At 49.3% G+C, this 25,681-nt stretch overlaps 1 protein-coding gene across 5 annotated transcripts in view; it reads right to left on the bottom strand.

Annotated features, from left to right (window-relative positions):
- LOC126526693 (nuclear distribution protein nudE-like 1) overlaps positions 1–25,681 on the bottom strand; it is a 463,503-nt gene that overhangs the window by 213,282 nt on the left and 224,540 nt on the right. For all 5 annotated transcript variants that reach the window (XM_050174557.3, XM_055068353.2, XM_050174556.3 and 2 more), the window contains exon 5: positions 24,062–24,107. In XM_050174557.3, coding sequence (XP_050030514.1) covers positions 24,062–24,107 — 46 coding nt within the window. The remainder of the gene's footprint in view (positions 1–24,061; positions 24,108–25,681) is intronic.

Raw genomic sequence — 25,681 nt, 5'->3', positions numbered from 1 at the left:
CTCGTAAGCGCTATAGGACGGCAGCTAGTCAGCAATGAAGTATCTTTACCCTGCCTAAAAACAGGGATCACAATAGCTACTTTCCACTTAGATGGGAGATAACCAGCAGCCCAGATGGTATAGAAAAGTGTGAGTAACGTGATTTGTGTGTCGGAGTGCAGGTGCATAAGCATATTGTTTCGGTGAAGGGAAGGACGAAGTTGAATTGGACTAGAGGAAGACGCAGTCTGGCAGTTGCCTGAATGCCATATACATCAGCTGTAAATATACATTATTTTACACTCGTGGGCCTGCTTTCTTCCTGAAACATTTTGGTGGAAGGTACGAGGTACAATCATGGAACTTAGCAGCGGACGTCATCTACCTGCCGCCACAATGGCAAATCAACCGCCCCAAGCGACAACACCTCAGCAGCCCGTGCCAACAGCCATCCTCACTCATCCGCGGGACCCAGGGACATTTTGTGGCACGGACAACGCCGACGTCGAGGACTGGCTTACATTGTACGAGCGAGTATGCGACAACAACAGGTGGGATCCAACAATGATGCTAGCAAACGTGACATTTTATCTAAGAGGAACTGCGAAGCAATGGCACGACATACACAAAGCTGACCTAACGAGCTGGGTGTCTGCAAAGAAAAAATTCGAGACCTGTTTGGCAGACCTGTCAGTCGTCAGCTGGCAGCAAAAAAAAAGAACTTGCGTGCCGCGCTCAGACGTCCACAGAATCCTATGTCATGTACATACAGGATGTGATGGCCCTCTGTTGCAAGGCTGATAACATGACCGAGGCAGACAATATTGGTCACATACTGAAAGGAATTGCAGACGATGTCTTCAACCTCCTGATGTGTAAGGATTGTGTCACTATGGACGCAATTATAAAGGAGTGCTGGCGCTTCAAACAAGCGAAGGGCTGCCACGTCGCTCAATCTTTCGACCGATTGCCCAATACCGCCATGACATCTTGCGAAGACCCACCGCAGTTCGTTCAGCCTACAGGACCGGAAGATATCAGGCGCATCGTTCGCCGTGAGCTTGAGGCCATGGCCCCGGCTCCAGTTCGTTCCTACAGTTGGGAAAACGTGCCCGCTGTCTCCCTTATACAAGCGGTCGTTCAGGAAAAAAAAGCAAGTTTGGGCATTCGATCTCTCTGCTCGGTCCGACATACAAACACCTGCCAGATTTCTCCAGCCGCTCGCTCCCAGATGCAAAGCTTTCCGCCACTCCGTCGAAACCCAGCTGACTGGCGCACAGCGGATGATAAACCCATTCATTTTCATTGTTCCGGTATTGGACACATCACCTGTCATTGCCGCTACCGCTGGTCGTCACCTCCTCAGTGGTCGTCTCCGAGTCACTACCGCCAAGTACCAGACAATCGTACTTTGTCGCCCTATACGCTGACTAGGAACATCAACGCCGACAGTGCTCTACCAAGATCTAGCTGCTCCTCGTCTCCGCAAGGTCGTAGGTCCCGTTCGCCTCTCGTTCACCACTCTTCGTCCATTTCTGCAACCGGTCGCTTCGTTTCGGGAACCTAGGCGGTGCCGCTCCCGGAGGTGAAGCTGCAACTCCAACCTGGCCCACAAGTCCTCTGTTGACCCTGCCTACATGTGGAAACCTACTGGACATTGAAGTTGATGGCGTTCCTGTTAAATCTCTTGTTGATACAGGAGCACAGCTTTGTTATGAGCACTGCTCTGCGCCGAAGGCTCAAAAAGGTTCTGACACCCGCCGTACCGTGCACTGTGCGAGTCGCCGATGGGAATACTTCACCTGTCCTTGGAATGTGCACAGCACGTGTGACCATTGGGGCCATTATACCGTTGTTCTATTTATCGTCCTTGAACATTGTCCGCATGACCTAATTCTCGGCCTTGACTTCCTATTGAAACACTCTGGCTAAATTGACTGCTCTGCGGGTGTTGTACAGTTGAATCTGCCGCTTCCTGCCGACGCAACAACCTGTGCTTCACACCGCTTATGTTCTGCCGAGTTTGCAAGGCTGTTTCCACAGGCGGCTACAAATGTCCTTCTGACGCCCTTGTCCTCCCGTACCTGATGGCGAGTATGTCGTGTCGCTGCGCAATATTGCCCTACCGAACACCTTAATCCGGATCCGCGAGAACTGCGCTGGCGTGCCTATCCTCAATGTTCGATTTTCATCGCATGTGCTGCCACAGGGTATTGTCATAGCGCATATCACTCCTTTGTAAGAATTTGAGATTTCTTCTTTGACCTGTGAATCCTTCCTCAGTAGCAACGGACCTTTGTCACCCACTCCTCCATACTCGACGCCTGCAGATGATGCGTCTAAGATGATCGTTCCTGACCTTCCGAGCAAACAGCAGCTCTTCGTCACCTCCTGTCATCTTATTGGGACATCTTTGATTTGGATGACCATCCACTTGGTCAGACATCTGTTGTCACGCATCGCATCAACACCGTTGACGCCAGCCCCATTCATAGGCGGCCCTATTGTGTCTCCGCAACAGAAAGGGCCATCATACAAAAGAGGTAGACAGGATGATGGACAAGGACGTCATTGAACCTTCCAGTAGCGCGTGGGCATCACCGGTTGTCTTAGCAGAGAAAAAAGACAACTCGTGGCACTTCTGCGTTGACTACCGTCACCTCAGCAGGATAAGAAAGGATGTTTATCCCCTGCCTCGCATTGATGACGCTCTTGACTGCCTTCACGAATCCCAATACTTTTCATCAATTGACCTCCACTCCGGCTATTGGCAGATTAGCGTCGATGAGCTGGACCACGAGAAAACCGCCTTCGTCACACCGGACGGTCTTACCAATTTAATGTCATGCCCTTTGGATTATGCAATGCTCCAGCTACATTTGAGCGCATGATGGGCTTTCTCTTGCGCGGCTTGAAATGGTCTACATGCCTCTGTTACCTCGACGATGTGATTGTGTTTTCGCTGAACTTTGAGAGCCCCCTGCGGCGCCTCACAACCATACTCTCCGTGTTTCGCAAGGCTGGCTGGCCTTCAGCTAAAACTCCTCCAAGTGCCATTTCGATCGCCGTGAAATTAATCTAAAATCTCAAATTCTTCCAAAGGAGTGATGTGCGCTATGGCAATACCGTGTGGCAGCACATGCTCGGCCATCTCGTAAACGCCGCCGGAATCCAACCTGATTCACGCCGTGCGAAATTTTCCTGTACCTTGTTCAAGAAACGATGTCCGTAGTTTTCTGGGCTTATGCTCTTATTTCTGGCGATTTGTGAAAAATTTTGCCGACATCGCTCACCCTCTCACTGACCTTCTTAAGAAAGACATCTCTTTCTCTTGGGGACCACTGCAGAAGAAAGCCTTCTCTACCCTGATTGAACGGCTTACAACTTCCCCAACTCTGTCACACTTTGACCCTTCTGTGCCCACTAAGTACGAACTGACGCGAGTGGTCATGGCATCGGCGCTGTCCTCGCTCAGCGTCAACAGGGCCAAGACCGTGTCATTGCTTATGCTAGCCGCCTTCTATCCACGCCCGAGCGAAATTACTCCATTACTGAGAGAGAATGTCTTGCGCTCGGATGGACGGTCGCTAAATTTCGGCCGTACCTTTTCTGTCCGAGCTTCTGCGTCGTAACCGATCACCACGCCCTCTGTTGGCTGTCCTCTTTGAAGGACCCAACTGGAGGACTTGCACGTTGGGCATTGCATCTACAAGAACATATATCTTCTGTTATGTATAAGTCAGGGCGCCTGCATAAAGACGCTGGCTGCCTGTCCCGCAATCCCATGGATCAACGGACGATACCGATGCAGACTTGGACATCAGTGTTCTATCCCTTTCCGGCTTCCTCCATATTGGCGACGAGCAGGGCAAAGATCCTGTTCTTTGAACACTTATGAAACGCCTAAACTCCTCGCCCAATGACCCATCCCTCCGGATGTTCACCTTGCGCGATGGAACATTATACCGTCGTAGCGTTCGTCCTGACGACCCGGAGCTACTCCTAGTCATTAACAAGCACCTTCGGCTCGCAATGCTCCAGCAACTTCACGACGCTCCTACTGCTGGACATCTGGGCATCACTTGTACATACGACCGCCTGCGGTGCCGCTTCTTCTGGCCTGGCATTTATCGCTCTGTGCGCCGTTATGTCACTTCTTGCGACCTGTGTCAGTGCCGGAAGACGCCTGCTATGCCTCCAGCTGGTTTGCTTCAACCAATTGATATCCCTACAGAACCCTTCTTCCGTGTGCGCCTAGACCACCTTGGCCCCTTTCCAATTTCCATCAAAGGAAACAAATAGATTGCTGTAGCAACCGATTATGCCACGAGATATGCCATCGCCCGAGCGCTGCCAACCAGCTGTGCTGTAGTTGTCGCTAACTTACTATACGACGTCATCCTGCACCACGGCACCTGTCGCCAGTTGCTGACAGATCACGGCGCTACTTTCTATCGAAGGTCGTCGATGATCTGCTCCGCTCCTGTTCTACAGAACACCAGATTGCTACCGCGTACCACCCTCAAACGAACGGCCTCACCTAGCACCTCAACCACACGCTAACTGAAATGCTGGCCATGGACATTTCCGATGATCACCGCGACTGGGACGTCACTTTACCATACATCACTTTCGCATACAACTCGTCCCATCACGACACTGCCGGATTTTCACCATTTTACCTTTCGTATGGCCGCAACCCCACCTTGCCCTTTGACACGTTGCTACCTTCCGCAGTACAATCACCCAGCACTGGTTACGCTTGCGATGCTATTTAGTTAGGCGCCCAGGCCCGAGATGTCGCCTGTCATCGCCTCACAGTCTTGCAAGCTTCTCAAAAGTGACGCTACGACCTTCGGCACCGAGACTACCATTTTTCACCTGGTTCCCTTGTCCTTCTCTGGATGCTTTCACCTCGCGTCGGCTTGTCGGAAAAACTACTTTCCCGTTACTCTGGTCCATACCAGATCTTACGCCAACTGTCCGGCATGACATACGAGATCGCCCCAGTCGGTCAGCCTTCAGTACCTCCCAACGCCACCAGCGATTTTGTTCACGTCGTCAGGCTCAAGCCCTATGTCCCCCCATTAAGTGAGGCTCTATAACTTGCACCGGGACGGAGCTCCTCCGCCAGGAGGGTGATGTTTGCATGAAAGCCATTACATCAGTTGTAAATATACATTATTTTACACTCGTGGGCCTGCTTTGTTCCTGCAACAATATCGTACATGATTCTATCGGGGCCCGGTGCAGAGCTCTGACATTCTGATAAGGAAGCTTTAAGTTCGGCCATGGTAAAAGGACGGTTATAAGGATCGTTTGGGATACATATCCGATTCAGCTACTTAAGCTCTTCGATGCTTCAAAAAGGTCTGCGAATAGTGAATGGAGCTAGACATGCGCTCGAAGTGTTCACCAAGAGCGTTGGCCTGGTCTTCCAACTTGTTTTCATCTATATCAACAGGCAATGGACGAATTTGTTGTCCCTTAAGTCTCCTTAGCCCATTCCATACTTTTGCCTACTGCAGGTATGAGTTAATGCCAGAAAGGAACCTCTCCCAGCTTGTCTTCTTAGCTTGCCGTTGCGTTCGCCTACCATGTGATATAATATATTTAAATTCATCAAATTTTCTGCAGTTGGGGATCGGCGCAGTTGGGCCCACACTTTATTCTGTTTTTTCCATGCCTTCTTGCACTTGCATTACACCATGGAACACGTCTTTTGGATGAGCTACCGCTTGATTGTGAAATGAAGTTATTCGCTGCTTTGATGATAAAAGCCGTAAAATATGCTACCACGTCATCAAAACTAAAATCAGTGATAAAATCTCGTGATAGGTAAGTCGATTCCTTAAAATGGTTCCAGTCGGCCGAAGCTAGCTTCCACCGAGGCGCATGTGGAGGCCATTCATGCGGTAGAATTAAGTTTAAAAGTACAGGAAAATGGTCACTTCCATAAGGATCTTTAATAACGCTCCATTTTAAGTAAGTCATAAAAGCTGCCAAGCCAATAGATAGGTCTATAGAAGAATGTGAATTGTGATACATATTATAGTAAGCCGGTTCGTTTTTATTGAACAAACATGCATCCGTGTTTACTAAAAAGTTCTCTACCAATTGACCTCTCGCGTTGCATAGTGAGTCTTCCCACATCGTGTGGTGAGGATTAAAATCTCCTATGAGTATGTAAGGCTCGGGAAGCTGGATAATAAGGTTATAAAGTCTGTTTTATAAGGGGTGTATAAATAGAACATACAGTGATTAATTTATTAAAAAGAATGGCCCAAACTGACACTACCTCAAAGGGCGTCTGAAGGGCGATGTGTCGGCAAGCTATAGAATTGTCTGCCATTATTGCTACCCCGCCAGAGGCGTTAGCCTCGTCGCAGTCCTTTCGGACGATTAAGTAATTGCGAAGAAAGTTTGTGTTTGTAGGTTTCAGATGTGTCTCTTGAAAACACAGCAACTTGTAATTGTTTTGTGTAGTAGTTTTCTAATGTCGAGAAGAAGTTTTCATACATTCCACTGTAGTATTTGTGTTTCCATTATGATAAATGTGTTTGGTGCTGTGTGTTTGAGAGACAGATTGTAGCAAGCATGTGACGCCCCCACAGGCATAATGTTTGTTCGCCGCTAGGTTCGGTGGCCTGCCAAGCTGGGCAGGCAACATTGGTCACCGCACTGCAATAAACACCGACGAGCACGGCTGCTCGAGGGTCAGTCATCGTTCAGCACTCCAGTATTTCCCCCGCGTTGGTCATCCCTTTCAAGTTGCACGGCCTCGTACGTGCACTGCTACATTCGCATCTTCATTCTTTCCACGCTCAGCCCCGGACTGGAACGGCCTTCCACACGACCTCACCGCAATCACCTGTACATCTAAATTTCTGAATTGTATAGGTACTGTATTTAACAGCGAATCATTTATGTTCATTATGTGTTTTCTTTGTTTATTATATGATTTATACATGTAACCCACCCCTTATGTAACACCCCCAACCCTGGGGGCCTTTAAGGTGATAAAGTGAAGTGAAGTGAAGCCACCACGCTGCGGAGCATCCGTCTATTCGAGGGTGCCTCGAGCCCTCCCTTGTTCACGAACCCGGGTGGATCGTGACACTGGCGATGAGGATGGAATCCTCGTGACACTGGCGACGAGGATGGCCTATGTCACGATCCACCCGGGTTCGTGAACAAGGGCGACAAGTAGCCACGGATCCACCCACGGTGCCGCGAGCGGCGAAACACCACCCCCCGTTGCTGCCGCCATGCCGTGTACGGAAGGCTCAAGCCATTTGAGGGGGATGGGTCTGGGTCCTTCTGGCAAATTTACGTGAAGCAAGTCCACGTGTTCTTCCGAACACACCCGAGGCCAAACAGTGGGACATTTTCCAGGCCAGCTGTAGGACCCGCGTCTTCAGCCTATTGCTCGACCTTCTAAAGCCAGCCACACCGCACGTTAAGATGCTGGATGAGCTGCTCGCCATACTGCGCTCGCATTTCAACCCAGCACCGTCCACACTAATGGAGCGTTTCCGCTTCAAACACCGGAGCCGCCGGGAAGGAGAGACCCTCGGGCAGTTTGTTGCTGCGCTACGAGGGTTAGCGAGTGCCTGCGTTTTTGGGGACCAGCTGGACTCGCTGCTGCGGGGCTGTTTCGTCTGCGGCATCAACAACCCCGCCATGCAGACGCGACTCAGTGCTGGCAATGGAAGCTGCCGCCAAGGACGCCGGCGAGATTGCACGTGCGACTGGCTCACCGTCAGCAGAAGCGGCGGTCAACGAGTTGGCGACAGAGGGCAGTACCTGCGGTCGCTGTGGTGGTGCCCACTCCCCCTCACAGTGCCAGTTCTCTCAAGCACAATGCTTTACGTGCGGGAAAACTGGGCACCTGGCACATGTATGCTGAAGGGGAGGATGAACAGCAAGCAGCAGCCTCATTGAAGCCCAGGTACCACACAAGACCGCGGCCAGGGTAGCCGTTGCAAGGGTATGCGGCGGGGGCGTGCGGCAGCAGGCTCAAGCTCTTCTGCGGCCAGGCTCCACGTCGTGGCCGAGAACCCGCCGATTTTCGACATGTGGCACACAGGCTTTCTACCGTCGTCTGTGCCACCGTACATGCTGACAGTCGAAATCTGCGGGCACCCCATTTCCATTGAGCTAGACACAGGGGCCAGCGTGTCAGTAATGGCCGGGAAACTCTTCAAGCGTACTTTCCCCGGCGTGTCCGTCGAGGCTTCGGGAGTGATGCTGCGCAGCTCCTCCGGGCAACTCTCCCAGGTCCAGGGTCAGGCACAGTTCAGCGTTCGTTTTGGCGACAGGGAGGCAACCCTTCCCCTTTACTTAACGAAGGGGTCGTCGTCGACGCTCCTGGGCCGAAACTGGATTCATGCACTGGGCATTCATCTGCCAGAGTGCCCAGAAGCCAGCCTGCATATGGTGCAGAGCTGCCAAATCTGCCAGGAGCATCAGCGGGCCTCATGTAATGTGGAAATCACCCCCTGGCCATTCCCACGGTGACCCTGGTCCCGCCTGCATGTGGATTTTGGGGGCGCTTCACGGGCCATTACTTTCTGGTGGTTGTGGACGCCTTTTGAAAGTGGGTGGAGGTTCTACCTGTCACCACTCTATCAGCAGGCATGACCATTGCAGCGCTACGACAGGTCTTCGCCGCCCAGGGGTTGCCGGATGTCATCGTGTGAGACACAATGGTCCTGTTTTTGCCAGCACTAAGTACCTGGCCTGGCTGACGAATGGAATCCGCCGGATGATGTTTCGTCGTACCACCCTGCTTCAAATGGTGCAGCCGAGCAGGTGGTGCAAACTATCAAAGACAAGCTCAAGAAGAGCCAGACTGGGGATTTCCGGACTCAGATTGCCCGGATACTATTTCAATACCGGACCACGCTCCACGATGTCACTGGCCATGCACCCTGTGAACTCCTGCTGGGTCGGATGGTCCAGACAGCCTTGGACGTCTTGTATCTGGACCTCCGATCCACAGTGCTCTTGAAGCAGCTGAAGCAGGAGCTGGCTGCTGACCAAGGGTGCTGTCCAGGGCCTTTGCAAGAGTCCAGAGCTCCAGTTTTCGCCAGGAACTTTCGTCCTGGCCCACCCTGGTCTGCCGGACAGGTGGTGTCTCCTGCCAGCGCCTCATCACTGCTCGTCCGCATGCCAGATGAGGCCATGTGGCAGAGACATGCGAACCATGTCAGGCCTCGCCTCGAGACCTGGCCAGCACCCTCGACTGCCACTTCTGAGTTCCAGCCCGCAGGAGGGCTAGCACCGGTGCCCAGGTGGAGTGCTCAACACCGGTGCCCAGGTGGAGTGCTCGACAGCGGAGGCCATCGGAGTGTTACTCGCCTGGATAGCAGGCACCGTAGACCCAGCAGGCAGAGCCTCATATTTTGAACATGGACGTTTCTTTTTTATTTAACAAACAAACTGGGGGTAAGGGGGTGTAGCAAGCATGTGACGCCCCCCGACGCATAATGTTCGTTCGCCGCTAGGCTCGGTGGCCTGCCATGCTCGGCAGGCAACATTGGTCGCTGCACTGCAATAAACACAGACGAGCACGGCTGCTCGGGGGTCAGTCATCGTTCAACACCACTACGCCGCAGAGCGTCTGTCTATCGGAGGGTGCCTCAAGCCCTCCCTTGTTCACAAACCCAGGTGGATCTTGACAGAGATTACTTCACGAGCCCTTGGAAGGCGTCGTGATGCCAGTTTTGTCTTTCTTGGAGTGGTCGCGAGAGGCTTGCCGCTCCTTAGGGGCTGGTGGCACTGTCTGAAACGACTAGGGTAGCCGTAGCAGAGCCATGATTTAGCCCGCAACAGCTACCCTAGTCGTTTCATATGCAGGAGCGAGAAGCAGACATCATAGCCAAGCTTGGAGAACAACACGACAGTCTGTGCACGTGCAGCCATCCCTTACGTCGAAGGAATCAGCGAGGCAATGTCGCGCATATTCTCAAAATACGCCTTGCGCATTGCCCACATTCTGACCAGCCTGCTCCGGAACCATCTAATGAATAGGAAAGACAGGTAACCTGCTGAATCATTCCCAGGAGTCGTGTATAAGGTACCATGCACTGATTGCCAAAAAGTATACATTGGTGAGACAGGAAAGTTCTCCCGACACCTCAAGGACCATAAACGTGACGTAAGAAATAATACGTCACATGACGAACGCCATTGCCGAGCATGCGCAGGAACATCACAAAATTCACTGGGACAATGTCACTGTTGCTGCCAAAGAAAAGAACATGTCATCCCGACGGCTGCTATAATCGCTAATCATTCAATCGACACCAGCTACAATGAACCGGACACCAGGGACCGTCCTGCCATTTACGCACATTCGTTACGTCACGTGCTGGCTACATAAGTGACAATGATTCCCTGTCCAACTCAGTCAACAAGAAACCCATACGCGGTTCAGAAACGTCGGATTATACATACATCAGACTTGTTCAGTGACCGTGATCCCCTTTGAGAGACTTGGACACGAGGAATGGTGAGATTGTTCGCACGGGTTCGTCTGGTTGTTCAGAGTGGATTACATGGAAACGAGGGGAAGTTTCTTTTTGACGGGCAAAGAACAAAGACATCATCGGTGTGCCCCCTCTTCAGGGAGCGATCAGGTAGGGGGGGAAGGAAGTAGCCATAAAAGAGTGCCATTTAAGCATTAACGCTCACCACCCATCGTGGAGTAGGGGACGCTGCAAGACCTATGAAACACGTCCTGCAAATGCCAGCTTTACATTACCACTATAACCAAATATGAAATAACCTAGGTCGGCTTTTCAAACAAGGTTAACCCTTGCTGCCTGGAAAAATTGGAAGTAAAGGTATCATGATCCGCCCGGGTTCAGGAACGAGGGAGGGCTCGAGGCACCCTCCGTTAGATGCTCCGCAGTGTGGTGGTGACGAACGATGACTGACCACTAAGCAGCTGTGCTAGTTGCTGTTTATTGGGTGCAATGCCCAATGTTGCCTACCGAGCATGGCAGGCCACCGAGCAAGGTGGGCCAACAAAGATTATGCCCGAGGGGGCATCCCATGCTTGTTACACCCCCTTGCAAAAAAACGTCCAAGTTCAAAGTACGAGGCTCTGCCTCCGTCTAGCCGGGACTACGGTGCCTGCTACCCAGGTGTGTAACGGTCCAGTGGCTTCTGCCGTCGAGTAGTCCACCTGGGCATCACTATTGACAGGCTGGGCCTGGTAACGCCGGGTGCTGCCTGAGCCAGCCTCGCTCCGTCCGGAGGGTCCGCAGTGGTCGGCCTTGTGAGTGGTGACAGGCGCGACAGTGGCCCAATGGGTGCCACACCACTGGCAATGCTTGCCGCCTCCGAGGTGGGCAGTGCTCCTCTGGAAGCGACTGGTGTTGCCGCTAGTCCTCCTGCAGGCTGGAACTCTGAAGTGGCAGTTGAGGGTGCTGGCCAGGTCCGGAGGCGAGGCCTAACATGGTGGACATGTTAGTGGCACGTGGCCCCGTCTGGCATGTGGACGAGCAGCGACGAGGCACTGGCAGGAGACACCACCTGTCCGGCGGACTAGGGTGGGCCAGGACGGAAGTTCCTGGTGAAAACTGGAGCTCCCGACTCTGGCAAAGGCCCGGGACGGCACCCTTGGTCAGCAGCCAACTTCTGCTTCAGCTGCTTCAGGAGCACTGTGGATCGGAGGTCTAGATGCAAGACACCCAAGGGCGTCTTGACCATCCGACCCAGCAGGAGCTCACAGGGGGCACGGCCAATGACATCGTGGGGCGTGGTCCAGTACTGAAACAGTGTCTGTGCTATCTGCATCCGGAAATCCTCAGTCTGGCTCTTCTTGAGCTTGTCCCAGATGGTTTGCACCACCCATTCGGTTGCACCATTTGAAGCAGGGTGGTACGGTGGAACCATCATTCGGCGGATTCCATTCTTCATCAGCCAGGCCAGGTACACTGTGCTGGACAAAGCAGGACTATTGTCGGACACGACAATGTCTGGCAACCCTTGGGCGGCGAAGACCTGTCATAGCACTGCAATGGTTGCGCCTGTTGACTTAGTGGTGACAGGTAGAACCTCCACCCACTTCGAAAAGGCGTCCACCACCACCAGGAAGTAATGGCCCGTGAAGGGCCCTCAAAATGGGTCTCTGTGGGAACGGCCAGGGGGTGATTTCCACATGACATAAGGCCCGCTGATGCTCCTGGCAGATTTGGCAGCTCTACACCATGTGAGCGATGTCCTGGTCCAGGCCAGGCCACCAAACATGAAACTGGGTGACCTTCTTGGTCTTTTCCACGCCAGAATGACCCGCATGGTACAACTGCAAGACCCTGGACCGGAGACTGTGGGATCACCACCATGGAACGCCGCAGCAGGCAGCCCAATTGCATGCTCAGCTCGGCGGCCTTGAGGCTATAGGCCTGCTTAACCAATTCTTCCCCACGGGACACTGCCTTGCCTACCTGAGACAGGACTGGGTCCCGGCTGGTTGCTTGCGATACCGCAGATGTGGAGAACACCTCTGCGTACGCATGCTCCAGCATGAACACTTCTGCAGGTTCTGGAACGGCATCAGGCACCTCAGGCAGGGGCAGCCGGCTCAGGGCATCAGCAAATCCCAGGTCCCCTTTGCCGGATGGTAAACCAGCTGGTAACTGTAAGCTGCCAGTCTCAAGGCCCAGCGTACCACTCAAGGTGATGCCTGCACAGGAACTGCCTCGTCAGGCCCCAGCAGACCCAACATCGGCTTGTGGTCCGTGACTGCCTCCGGCCCCACAGATATTGGTGGAAACGTTTGAAACCGAACATGCGGGCCAGGCCTTCCTTGTCCAGCAGGCTGTAGCACTGCTCTGCAGCATGAAGCCGACGAGAAGCAAATGACATAGGGCAGTCCTGGCCATCGTCATCCCGGTGCACCAGGACGGCTACCAGGCTGTACGGCGACGCATCTACGGTAAGGACAACAGGCTTGGCAGGATAGAAGTGTACCAGCACTGGAGCCTTGGTGATTAGCTTCTTGCTGTGCTGGAAGGCCCAGTCCTGCTCCTTCTTCAAGACCCATTGCTGACCATCTTGAAGCAGAAGATGGAGCGGCTGTAAATGCTCCGACAGGTTTGGCAAGAAACCCCTGTAGAAGTTGATGAGGCCGAGGTAGCTCTAAAGCTCCTTCTTGTTCTGGGACTTCGGTACCTTGAGCACAGCATAAACTTTGCATAGGCCAGCCTGGGAAATGACATGGGAAATGACCTGGGAAATGACTACCACAAGAAGATGTTGGCCCTTCTCGAAGACCATCATACGTACGCTCCTCTGACTTATGACTCTACAAGCAGACTACAGACCAAACTCCAAAAATTGCTGACCAGGCTGTTCAAGTTGGTCCCTCCGCACCACTTGGGTCTCTATCACCGTTTGCTCTGCACAAACGGATCAGCCCCTGCAATCTACAGCCTGCCAAAAGTCCACAAGCCTGACGTCCCACTTGGTCCTATCGTCGACTTCACCAGATCACCGCTCTACTGACTATCGGGCTACCTTCACCAGGTGTTGAGCCCTCTTGCCGGTAAGACCTCGACGCACGTCGAAAACTCATCCGCATTTGTAGCAAAGATAAAGGACATCATGTTGGGTGAAGACGACGCCTTGGTCTCGTTTGATGTCGCATCGCTTTTCACTAGTGTCCCAGTGGATTTGGCAGTAGTGACGTGCAAAGAAGCCCTGGAAGCAGACAGTGGTCTTCCTGGTCGCACGCCCTTCGACGTCCCCTAACTTAGCAAGCTGCTGCGGTTTTGTCTAAGCAACACGTATTTTTCTTATGGTGGCAGCTTTTATCAGCAAACGCATGGCGCGGCAATGGGAGCATCAATATCGGTCACCACGGTCAATCTAGTAATGGAAGCCTTGGAAGGGAAAGTGCTGGCCACATTCAACCCGGCACCTAAACTTTTGTACCACTACGTAGATCACTGTTTCTGTATTTTGAAGAAACAAGACATCCAATGCTTCCTGGACTGCCTGAACGCCCAAAATGCGCACATACAATTCACCGTGGAACACGAGAGGGACAACTCGTAGCCTTTCTTGGACGTACTGGTTCGTCAGGATGGGGGTGCTCTCACCTTCTCGGTATACAGGAAGCCTACACACACAGGTTGTTACCTCAAGTTTAATTCTTGTCATCCTGTCGGCCACAAGACATCCGTAGTGTTGTCCCTGATAACATGCGCCGTACGCGTCTGCTCATGCGACGATGCACTGAAAAAGGAATTACGGACGATCCACCGTGAACTAACCCGCAACGGCTACCCTAGTCGTTTCATATGCAGGACCGAGAAGCGGATATTAGAGTTAAGCTCGGAGAACAACATGACAATCTGTGCACGTGCAGCCATCCTTTACGTCCAAGGAATCAGCGAGGCACTGTCGCGCATATTTTCAAAATAAGATTTGCGCATTGCCCACATCCCGACCAGCAAGCTCCGGAACCAGCTCATGAATGTGAAAGACAGGTTACCTGTTGAATCATTCCCAGGAGTTGTGTATAAGATACCATGCGCTGATTGCCAGAGAGTATATATTGGTGAAACAGGGAAGTTCTCCGGACGCCTCAAGGAACATAAACGTGATGCAAGAAATAATAGTCACACGACGAACGCCATCGCCGAGCATGCCCAGGAACATACATAATCACAAGATTGACTGGGACAATGCCACTGTTGTTGCCAAAGAAAAGAACGTGTCATCCCAACGGCTGCTAGAATCTCTAATCATTCAATCAACGCCAGCTACGATGAACCGGACACCAGGGACTATGCCTGCCGTTTATGCACGTTCATTACGTCACGTGCTGGCTATATAAGTGACGACTATTTCCTGTCCAACTCAGTGAACAAGGAACCCGTACGCGGTTCCGAAACATCAGATTATTCATCAGACTTGGTCAGTGACTGTAATTCCCTTCATTTCCATGCCTGACAAGACGAACTTTCGTAGAACCCTTAATTATCTGCTCTTCTAATATATTATCAATTTCTGCCAGCGTACTTCAAAGGAGTATACTGGGCCCATTTTTGTTTAACTTATATTTGAATGACATTGTTAACGTCGATCCGATGGTGAAATTTGACATTTATGCTGATGATGTGACGTTATTCTCTGCAGGAAGTACGGATGAGCTAATTCTCTCATGGGCGCAATTAACGCTAGTAAACGTTAGTAAAATGAAGGCTGTCATATATCGGGCAAAAAAGAAGAATAACATTACCTCAGACATTAAGCTGCAGAACTCAAATATAGAAATAGTAAGCACATTTAAAATACTTAAGGTCTACTTCAATGAAAATATGACCTGAGATATTCACGTCGACCACGTTGTGTCAAAACTGTCTCGCATCGTTGGACTGACGTACGCCAACAGATATATTCTACCGCCAAAGGTTAAGCTTCTCAGGGTGCCTACCAAGGTGACATCGCAAAATTCCCTGAGTTTTCCAGATTATCCCTGGTTGCTGTTGCAATATTCCCTGAGTGACACAGAACTTTGTTTTATGTCAAGACGGGCTGACACCATGTCTCCCAGTGCTTTCACTCTCTAGTAAGCATGTTAAAAAATAAAGAAACGACTTAACCCAGTTTGAATGTTAAGAAGTAGTGTTTATTTTATTCAAAAAGAAAACAGAAGGAAGGGGTTAGTAAAATGCACAGCAAATAAAATATCTTAGAAAAAAGAAAAGGTAAAACCCATTGCAAATAGAGTCGGACATTCTCAAATACGAATAAAATGGATAGGCACACAGAAACCAATATTTTCAAACATGAGCTATATTTAAATAACAGCAAGCTCATTGGCATAAGGCCAAACTTTGTCACAAGTGAGATTGTCTCTCAACAGCTGGTAAGTCAACCTTAACTGTCCTGACACATGCTGAAGCAAGATAGCAAGGTGGGCAAGTTGGTTAGGATTCATCATACTCTCGGTAACAGCACAAAGGGACACGGAGAAAAGGGAGAAACACAACAACACGGGCACCTGTTCTGTGTTTCTTCCTTTTGGCCGTGTCCCTTTGCACTGTTACCAGGAGAATGACGTGCCCTGGCATACTCTCAGCCTGTGCACAATGCCTCAGTGTTGCGTTTCACTGCTTTAAATAGTTTATATTAGTTTGGATAGAGGGACACCTGTGTCTTGACTTCAGCCAAAACTTTGTTTTTTGAAAACAAGCTCCTTCAAAAAAGCGCACTTCCTTTCCCACACATTCCTCAATGTGTAGCTCCTTCCTGTTCGCATCCTGCTTGCGGCGCACGTTCGCCCCACGGACCATTTGAAGCATCCACTTGGACTGCATAGGGGCCGCAAAGATGTTCGAAAAATTGGACAGTTAAAAAAAATGAATGCATGTCATTCACTGCCCTTAAGAGCTCAAGTCGCCACAGGCACATCCGAAACAGCTCTGAAGGCCTGCCAGTAGACATATTAGGCATATCGGTGCTCGTACTGTCACAGGAGATGGCGGGTGAACGCGTGTATAATTAAGGAATAATAGTGTGTGCCGTGACAATTGCCCCTTTCTACGCTTATGCTTCACCGCAATATCTTTGAGTATGCTTCACCACGTAACACTTCTGTACTGAGGCGAAGCTAACTTTTGGGAACCGGCATTATGCAACGCTACGTGCTTTCCAAGCTTCTAAGCCGATCGCGAGGACCACAAAGGCGGAGTCCATGCCATTGCTGACAGCGGTGAATTCTTTCAATAAAAAACACGGCACCCAAAAGCAAGAAGCTTCATAGCGAACGTCAAAACTGCTAGGCATAGCGTTATGTCGTTAGTGGCTGCGGCTGCCAGCGGATGTGCGTGCGATAACGGCGGTGGCAGCAAAATTGCGGCGGTGGTGGTTTTGGTTAATGCCATTTCGGACCTTTGGTCATGGCAAAAAGTACGAAAAATCGGACGGCGAAGGGTTCTTGCGTCCGAAATTTCACAAGTTCCTATATATTCACTCTATGTGGCACGTGGCACTGCCGTAAAGCCATCCGAATTATCGGCCATCCGGAAAGTCTGTCATTGACTGCACACTGGCAACTCCTCCAGCCGACGAGATGGCGTCAAACACGATTCATTACGATTTCTCTGTGTGATTCAAGCCAGCATTACTGCGACTATCGCTCCCTTTACACAAAATTCCAGCTAATTTTCCCTTACAGAAGCACAAATTCCCCGAGTTTTCCCTGAGTATATCCAGACTATTCAACATCACTGAGAATTCCCGGATTTCACGGTTGGTAGACACCCTGCTCCTATTGTACAATGCACTATTCTACTTACGTATGAAATATTGCCAATTAGTTTGGGGGAACACAACAAAAGGTAACTTGCAAAGAATCATGATATCGCAGAAAAAAAATGTTAGGAAATATTGAAACATCCCCATGAGGTAACCTTCCTACCCTCTGTTCTTGAAGTACTCTACAATGAAAATAGGCAAGCTATATCCGCATTGCCTGTCATCATCATCAGCCTGGTTATGCCCACTGCAGGGCAAAGGCCTCTTCCATACTTCAACTACCCCGGTCATGTACTAATTGTGGCAATGTTGTCCCTGCAAACTTCTTAATGTCATCCGCCCACCTAACTTTCTGCCGCCCTCTGCTACGCTTTCCTTCCCTTGGAATCCATTCCGTAACTCTTAAAGACCATCGGTTATCTTCCCTCCTCATTACGTGACCTGCCCATGCCCATTTCTTTTTCTTGATTTCAACTAAGATATCATTAACTCGCGTTTGTTCCCTCACCCAATCTGCTCTTTTCTTATCCCTTAACGTTACACCTATGATTCTTCTTTCCATTGCTCGTTGCGTCGTCCTCAATTTAAGTAGAACCCTTTTCGTAAGCCTCCAGGTTTCTGTCCAGTAGGTGAGTACTGGTAAGACACAGCTGTTATAAACTTTTCTCTTGAGGGATAATGGCAACGTGCTGTTCATGACCTGGGGATGCCTGCCAAACGCACCCCAGCCCATTCTTATTCTTCTGATTATTCCCGTCTCATGATCCGGATCCGCCGTCACTACCTGCCCTAAGTAGATGTCTTCCCTTACCACTTACAGTGCCTCACTACCTATTGTAAATTACTGTTCTCTTCCAAGACTGTTAAACATTACATTAGTTTCCTGCAGATTAATTTTTAGACCCACTCCTCTCCTTTGCCTCTCCAGGTCAGTGAGCATGCATTGCAATTGGTCCCCTGAGTTACTAAGCAAGGCAATATCATCAGCGAAGCGCAAGTTACTAAGGTATTCTCCATTTACTCTTATCCCCAATTCTTCCCAATCCAGGTCTCTGAATACCTCCTGTAAACACGTTGTGAATAGCATTGGAGAGATTGTATCTCCCTGCCTGACGCCTTTCTTTATTGGGATTTTGTTGCTTTCTTTATGGAGGAGTACAGTGGCTGTGGAGCCGCTATAGATATCTTTCAGTATTTTTACATACGGCTCGTCTACACCCTGATTCCGCAATGCCTCCATGACTGCTGAGGTTTCGACTGAATCAAACGCTTTCTCGTAATCAATGAAAGCTAAATATAATGGTTGGTTATATTCCGCACATTTCTCTATCATGTGATTGATAGTGTGAATATGATCTATTGTTGAGTAGCCTTTACGGAATCCTGCCTGGTCCTTTGGTTGATGGAAGTCTAAGGTGTTCCGGATTCTATTTGCAATTACCTTAGTAAATACTTTGTAGGCAACGGACAGTAAGCTGATCGGTCTATAATTTTTCAAGTCTTTGGCGTCCCCTTTCTTATGGATTAGGATTATGTTAGCGTTCTTCCAAGACTCCGGTGCGCTCGAAGTCATGAGGCATTACGTATACAGAGTGGCCAGTTCCTCTAGAACAATCTGCCCACCATCCTTCAACAAATCTGCTGTTACCTGATCCTCCCCAGCTGCCTTGCCCCTTTGCATAGCTCCCAAGGCTTTCTTTACTTCTTCCAGTGTTACCTGTGGGATTTCGAATTCCTCTAGACTATTGTCTCCCATTATCGTCGTGGGTGCCACTGGTACTGTATAAATCTCTATAGAACTCCTCAGCCACTTGAACTATCTCATCCATATTAGTAACGATATTGTCGGCTTTGTCTCTTAACGCATACATCTGGTTCTTGCCAATTCCTAGTTTCTTCTTCACTGCTTTTAGGCTTCCTCCGTTCCTGAGAGCATGTTCAATTCTATCCATATTATACTTCCTTATGTCAGCTGTTTTACGCTTTAACAAACAAACAAACAAAACAACATAGCGCTGCACCACGTGCAAGCGCAGGCTCTTTACCCCTGACTCGCCAGGCTATTACTAGGTCAAAATGAATCCTGATCTTTTCATTCCCCAATTTTGATAAAGCAGTTTCAACCACCTTTGTAAACTGCTTTCCATATCTCCTCGAATGCCTACGAGGCCAGAGTGATACTGTCATTGCAAAACGAAGGGGAGAAAGTTAAAGAATTAATGAAAACAACCGAACATAACTTAAGCGGCCTAACTTCACAAACAGCCTGTTCCTACCCTATCGCAGTGGCGTACTTATCGCACGTGCTAGTGCCACCGAAAAGTCTGGTCAACTCCACAGGTACGTAATCACAATTGTGCAAGCTTTGTGTTCCCTATTCAGAATGCGTACTTGCGTCGTAGGTAAACGTTTCATCATGCTTACTCATGTTTCTTCCTCTAGTCCATACATGACATGTACCTTAAACGAACAACAAAACTTGTATAGCTTACGCACTCCGCAGAACCCTTAAAAAAATTCGTCTTCTAATAACTAGTTCCACGCACGCTTACTAGAGAAGTATGAATGCGGCCGTCCTCAACACACACGGGTTACCCAGTCATAAACATTCTGCTTCCTTCCATCTGCCCAGGACATGCGCTTATGGAAATAAGAACGTTTCTCAGTGCAAATTATGCACTTACTGAAAATCTACGCGCTTAACCTTAGAAATTTCGAAAACACTTCTAAAGAAAGAAGGTTAACTAATAATACACACGCACATTACCATAGGCCTCTCACTGATAACCTGAGCGCTTCAGTTTACTCACAAAAACAAAGCCAATTTACACATTAATTAACACCTCGTGAAATAAAAGGTTTACATAAAACACCTCATTCAAATCTCCGAGCTTTTCAAACGAAAACATAGAGCGCATACATTACATATTGAAAGAAACTAGGCTTAAATTGCGAAAATTTTCAAGGGCTAAAAAATAAAACAAAACATTTCACTTCTACGGAAGTTGTTTTCGTTTCCCGTTCCACACGTTTACGACTGACTCATACTTTTGAGCCATACTCTAGGTGGTCGCGGTTCGAAAGCTATTGTGGCTACCCAAAAACAACAAAAGGACCAACACACTATGAGCTCCTTTAAGATGCTACAGCCTCCTGCCAATTTGCGTCCTGGCGCCAGGCTTTCATCATGAACTCGACTGACCGCGTCGCGACTCCCTATCACCTTGTTTCATCTTCCCACCTTGCGCTCCTTTGCACTACATGCTGCACCCTGAAAAGAATGACGGAACGACGAGGAACATAACTGCCCCGACCCTTTGTCCACGTCCGCGCAGAAAATGCTTCTCGGTCTCTTTTTGACCGGTGGCTCGAACGTTCTTGATATGCACAGGTCGTCAAAGACAACTGCACCTTTCCTTTCTTCGTGCCCAGCTGTTTTGCTTCGTTCGCCGTCTATGGCTTCACTACATTATTCACCATATTCCGATCTTTACAACACTTCTTTCTACAACACTTTTCCTTGAACTCCCTTTCATGCCGCCTTCTCGCGCCTCAAGCTGGCTCTTACACATAACGTTGGCCCGGATCGCTCTCCTACCCGCACAGTCTAAGTGATTTTCCTTTAAATCAACTCTCTCTTTGCCTCAACTGGCAGACCGCTCAACCGACTCTGGAACAATGCAGTAGTTTTTACTCGAGCTATGCAACTCGCACTCTTGCGAACTGCCCTCTACTGCACTGCCCAGCTTGTGCTGTGCATCGGCACACAACTCGTCGGTCTCAATCGCTGTTTCACGCGCACAGTCCAAATTATTCCTAACTAAATCATCCTTCTCTTGGCTACCTAGACTGGTGGACAGCTGCACCGATCCCTGAACCATGCAGTTGTCTTCCCTTGAGCTACGTAGCTCGCAATTCTGCGAATTGCCCTCAAGTGCATCGTCCAGCTGGCACTTCACTTTGGCACGCAGATCTGAATCGACATGGGTGCTCGTGTCTGTCGGATCACTAGTGCTCTCTACTTTGTTAACAACCTCATTATCATTTCCTGCGATACACACGCACAGTGACTGTGCCAATTCATTTACAGCTGGCCTAGCTGTCTCTACAATGCTCTGTTGGCACAGCACCTCGTCACTCTCACTACAGCTTTTGACAGCCTCTGTTGCCATTAAGGCGTCGTTAGCAGCTAGCCCTTTCCATTCACCTATGAATGTGCTGCTAATCTCACAGGCAATACTTCTTTCATTGGCTTTTGGCGAAAATCCGCTAGATGCTTCCTCATTCTTTTGCTCTGTACTACCTACAGAATTTTTAGACAGCCGTTCTCTTTCTGCTATCTTGTATCTGTTTTTTTCAATGCTGCCATCTCTTTCTCGTGCTTTTGCTCACGCTCACGCTCACGTTCTTGATGCTCACATTCACTCTCAGGTTCTTGACGCTCACGCTCCCGTTCATTCTCACGTTCTTGACGCTCACACTCACTCTCAAGTTCTTGACGCTCACGTGTTTCTTGTATCCCCTCCCAAGCAATCTTAATGCTTTCACAATCATTGCTCCTATCTTGAATTGCCTTTATGATAGCTGGCTTTTTCATCTGTTCATCCGCCTCAACGCCCAACTCGTCTCACAAGTCTGACCTCGTCAACCTTCTAAGATACATGGCAGCTGCCCGGACTGGTGGTTAGAGCTATTTTTCTTAAATAATTTGTACAAACACACAATATGCAACAAATTCCCGATTCTTAGAACTATCAAAATAACCACGCAACATTTGAAGTCTGGCGATTCAAAAGGAAAAAAAAACCACTTGCTCACTTATGGATGCAGCAACCCGCCATCTGGTTCATCAATCCGCTGTTCCCAGTTCCTCAGGACTTCTTTGGACGAAGGCCCTTTCTTCTTCACTGTTCCCGGTTCCTCAGGACACCCTGGGTCGAAGGCTTTCTTCTTCGCTGTTCCCAGTTCCTCAGGACTTCTTTGGACGAAGGTTACTCCTTATCGCTGCCACCAGTTATTGGATCTGGAGGACAATCCCACCGCTGTCCCCCAGTTATTGGATCTTGCCGTTGAGTGCGGGAGTTGGCTGATGTCGAGGAGCATTTTACGATGCAAACTGGAGGTTTACTTACATTATTTACAGTAATAACGTGAAGTAATTAACAGTCATAAAGTCATTGATGGCTGCAGCAAATCGGACGCTGCGGCCCATGGCAAGAAGCCCGAAAGAGATGAATGAATGAGGGAATCCTCTGCTCCCTGTCTCTGGCTTTAACCCCTTTGCCGTCTCGGGGTCATGTCATTTTTGGCCAATCGTCGAGCCTGCTCAGGTGTCGTCATTTTTCTCCAGTGGTAGGTGCTTGTGCAAGTGCCGTCACAATTCGTGGATGAGGGTTGCTCCAAGGGTAACATGATTTTGGCTTCTAGCGCGAAGTGAAACACGGATACAGAAAGGAGCGGACAGTGACCTGTGTCCGTGTTTCACTTTGCTCTAGAAGCCAAAATCATGTTACCGTACCAACTCGCCGAACTGTCAATCCTTTTGCTCCAAGGGCTCCACTGTAGGACAGGTTACTTGCCACCGGCGTTGCCTGATGGCTTGCAAGCGCCGTCACAATCGGCGGATGGGGGTTGTTTTCAAGTGACCTTTCAGAGCTGCAAAACAACTTCACTCGGGACCCAGGTTACCTGGAACCGTGCCAGGCTCCCGTTGCACTTTCGGGAAAAGTCAAGCAATGGGACAATAGCTCCACGTGCGGCGCACGAGGTGGGGGTCGCCAATTTGTCTTGACGTGCGACACCTCAGGTTGGGGTCGCCCACTTGTCTGACAGGTCCGGGAATGTGTTAGAGGCGCTTCTGCGCACCTGAATTGGGTGCAACAGTGATATGATGCGGTCTGGTGAACTCGAAGGATGCCAGGAAAAGGATACATATCTAACAACGCCTATTGGAACAAATGGAATGAGATATCTATTTATATGACAGACTTTGTATTTATTTTACTACCTTTAATATGTTTTTCTACAACGCACATGTTGCAAACTCTGTGATATTGTTTGTGTGTTTTAGGACTGACATCTTTATGTTTGTAAAAAAAAATTATGTATCTTTATACCACTTATATGATAAGTTGTGTATGCGATTTAGTTATTGTTTTCTGGTACAAATTTCATGCATGTTAACTTACTGCGTCATGCTTTGTACAAGGCTTCAGAAATTTATTGTGAATTTGTTGTGAAGTGCTCATGCCCAATGCCAGCTGTTCCACGGGTGACCAGGACCTTGTCAGGCTCTTGCCTTCTGTCTTGGCACCCTCTTTTCGTTGAAAAGAAATAAATTTTCACTTTCAAAGTGAGCCACGACAAAGCAGCGAGTCATTTTATTTGGCCCCACCAATCTCCAATGTAGAGACATCACCACTGCTGCCTACCTGGGAGTGCAAGGTGGGTGTGAGTTTGATGTCTCACTTCATGTCAGTCTAACCACGTGTGAATACAGCCAAGTGCAATAAACTCACGAAAACGATGAGCCTCATAACTGCTTGGTACAATAAAATGCATGAATGCCACTGATTCGGCAATCGCCCCATTTGTTGATGCACACTAGTGTGGTGATGCGATGAAAAAGAGTTGCATAAAATGCATTTAACCTCGCAATGAGGACGAAAGAAAAGAAAAATAACTGATACAATGTGATGCATAGCCTTGGAAACAAAACCATGATGTTTAACTAGATAAAAGGACATTCAAAGGACAAAGCTGATGACGAAAGCATCGGCTCACGGAGAGGAAGGTGCTTCACCTGGTTCAGCTTGGACTCAAATTCCTCCAAGGATGCCACAGTTGCCCTGGAAAGAAAAAAGGCAGCCACGCTTAATAAGAACTCTACAAAACATTGGCACTTTATTTTGCATGCAATTATAGCGTCAAGAGGTCCCAGAAAACTGGGGAAAATTAGAAAAATGAATAGCCACGTTAACACTTTCTCTACTGAGGACGAGACTGAATTGTTCGGCTATTGAGGACGTGGTGGGATTGTCCAAAGGAAAACCTTGTTGAAGCACAAGTTCATCTCTAACGCACACAGTTTAGCTTCGCTACACATTTATCTTTATTTTATTTTCTTGCTGCGTCGCATGAAAGGTGACCCTACAAAAATAAGTACAGTAAAACCTTTTTCATAGGTTCTGGAAAAAAATGCGAGAAGAAACACACTAACCGGGAAAACATACAATCGAAGTCACTCACAAATTTGGCAGACTCAATTACAGTCAAAATTTAGGTGATGTAAAGCACCGCAGCATGAGCTGCCAACACAAGCAAATCCGGTAGAGCCCGTGCAGCCAACACTGTTATTGTAGTTTTGGTAAGCTTGCGCTCTTCAAATTTGGCTCTTGTCAAAGATCTCTTTCGATGGAAACGTGCCCACTTCGCAAGAGACAACCTAGTGAGGCCCAAACAGCACAAGGTGCACTATGTCATTTTCCTCTTGCATAGTGGGTGATGGCAAACCAAAACGACACTAAGCTAGTGGGCAACGTCGGAATACGATACCGCCAGAGCGAAACATGACGCTCACTTTGCGCGACCTGCAGCAGAGAGCAGCAGTGCGCTTGGGCCTCCTTTACTAGATGCCTGCGGAATGGCTCGCGCTCCCAGCAGAATGGGCCTGTTTTCAGTTGTAAACGAGCATCGCGAGGTGGCGTTCATGATCAACACTCTTATCACGGGCGGCGGGCAGTGGCGACGGCTGATGACCCAGCGCATGGTGTTTACATGGTCGGCACCGCGTTGAAACTATGGTCGGCACAATCCTTTGGGTGTGCACTTTAAAGGTTGTTTGTTGGGCACAAGAATAGCTGTCGCCTGTAATTCTTGCAAACATACGCTGAGCTATCATGAAGGTTAGTGGCCTTCGAAATAAGCGCGCATGCCTGGAGAAAATTTCAAAAGCCACGTGAGGTAGTGCCCAGTGGTTCCACCAGCGACATGTGCTCGCGACTGACCCTAGTGGAGAGGAGAAAACGGAGAGGGTTTGGCAGCTGGTTTTCCGCTCATGCAGCAGGCATCTTGTAAAGCTTGGGCTACTGGTGCCACATCACATGTGTGGTCAAACAGCTAGATGAATGAAGATGCCTATTGCACTAAGGTTGGTAGCGACAGCAGAGGACTATGTGTGACAACCTGGAAGTACTGGAAGATGAAACGCCGTGTGCCACTGTGACAAGGGCAGGCTGCCGTGGGCAGACTGCCTATTGCTCTTGAGCGTAGCGTGCCTCCATCTAGCATCCAAAAAGCTTATCCCACGGTAACAGTTTCGTGATGCCATAGGTGCTGAAAGAGCAGGTTTTGGGAATGTATTAAAATGACTGATAACCGTCTGGAATGTGTCCCGAGATTACTATGCCAATCTAAACATTGT

Source organism: Dermacentor andersoni, chromosome 8 (assembly GCF_023375885.2).
Source record: "Dermacentor andersoni chromosome 8, qqDerAnde1_hic_scaffold, whole genome shotgun sequence".
NCBI classification, from domain to species: domain Eukaryota; kingdom Metazoa; phylum Arthropoda; class Arachnida; order Ixodida; family Ixodidae; genus Dermacentor; species Dermacentor andersoni.
This window is presented reverse-complemented; position numbering and strand designations above follow the sequence as displayed.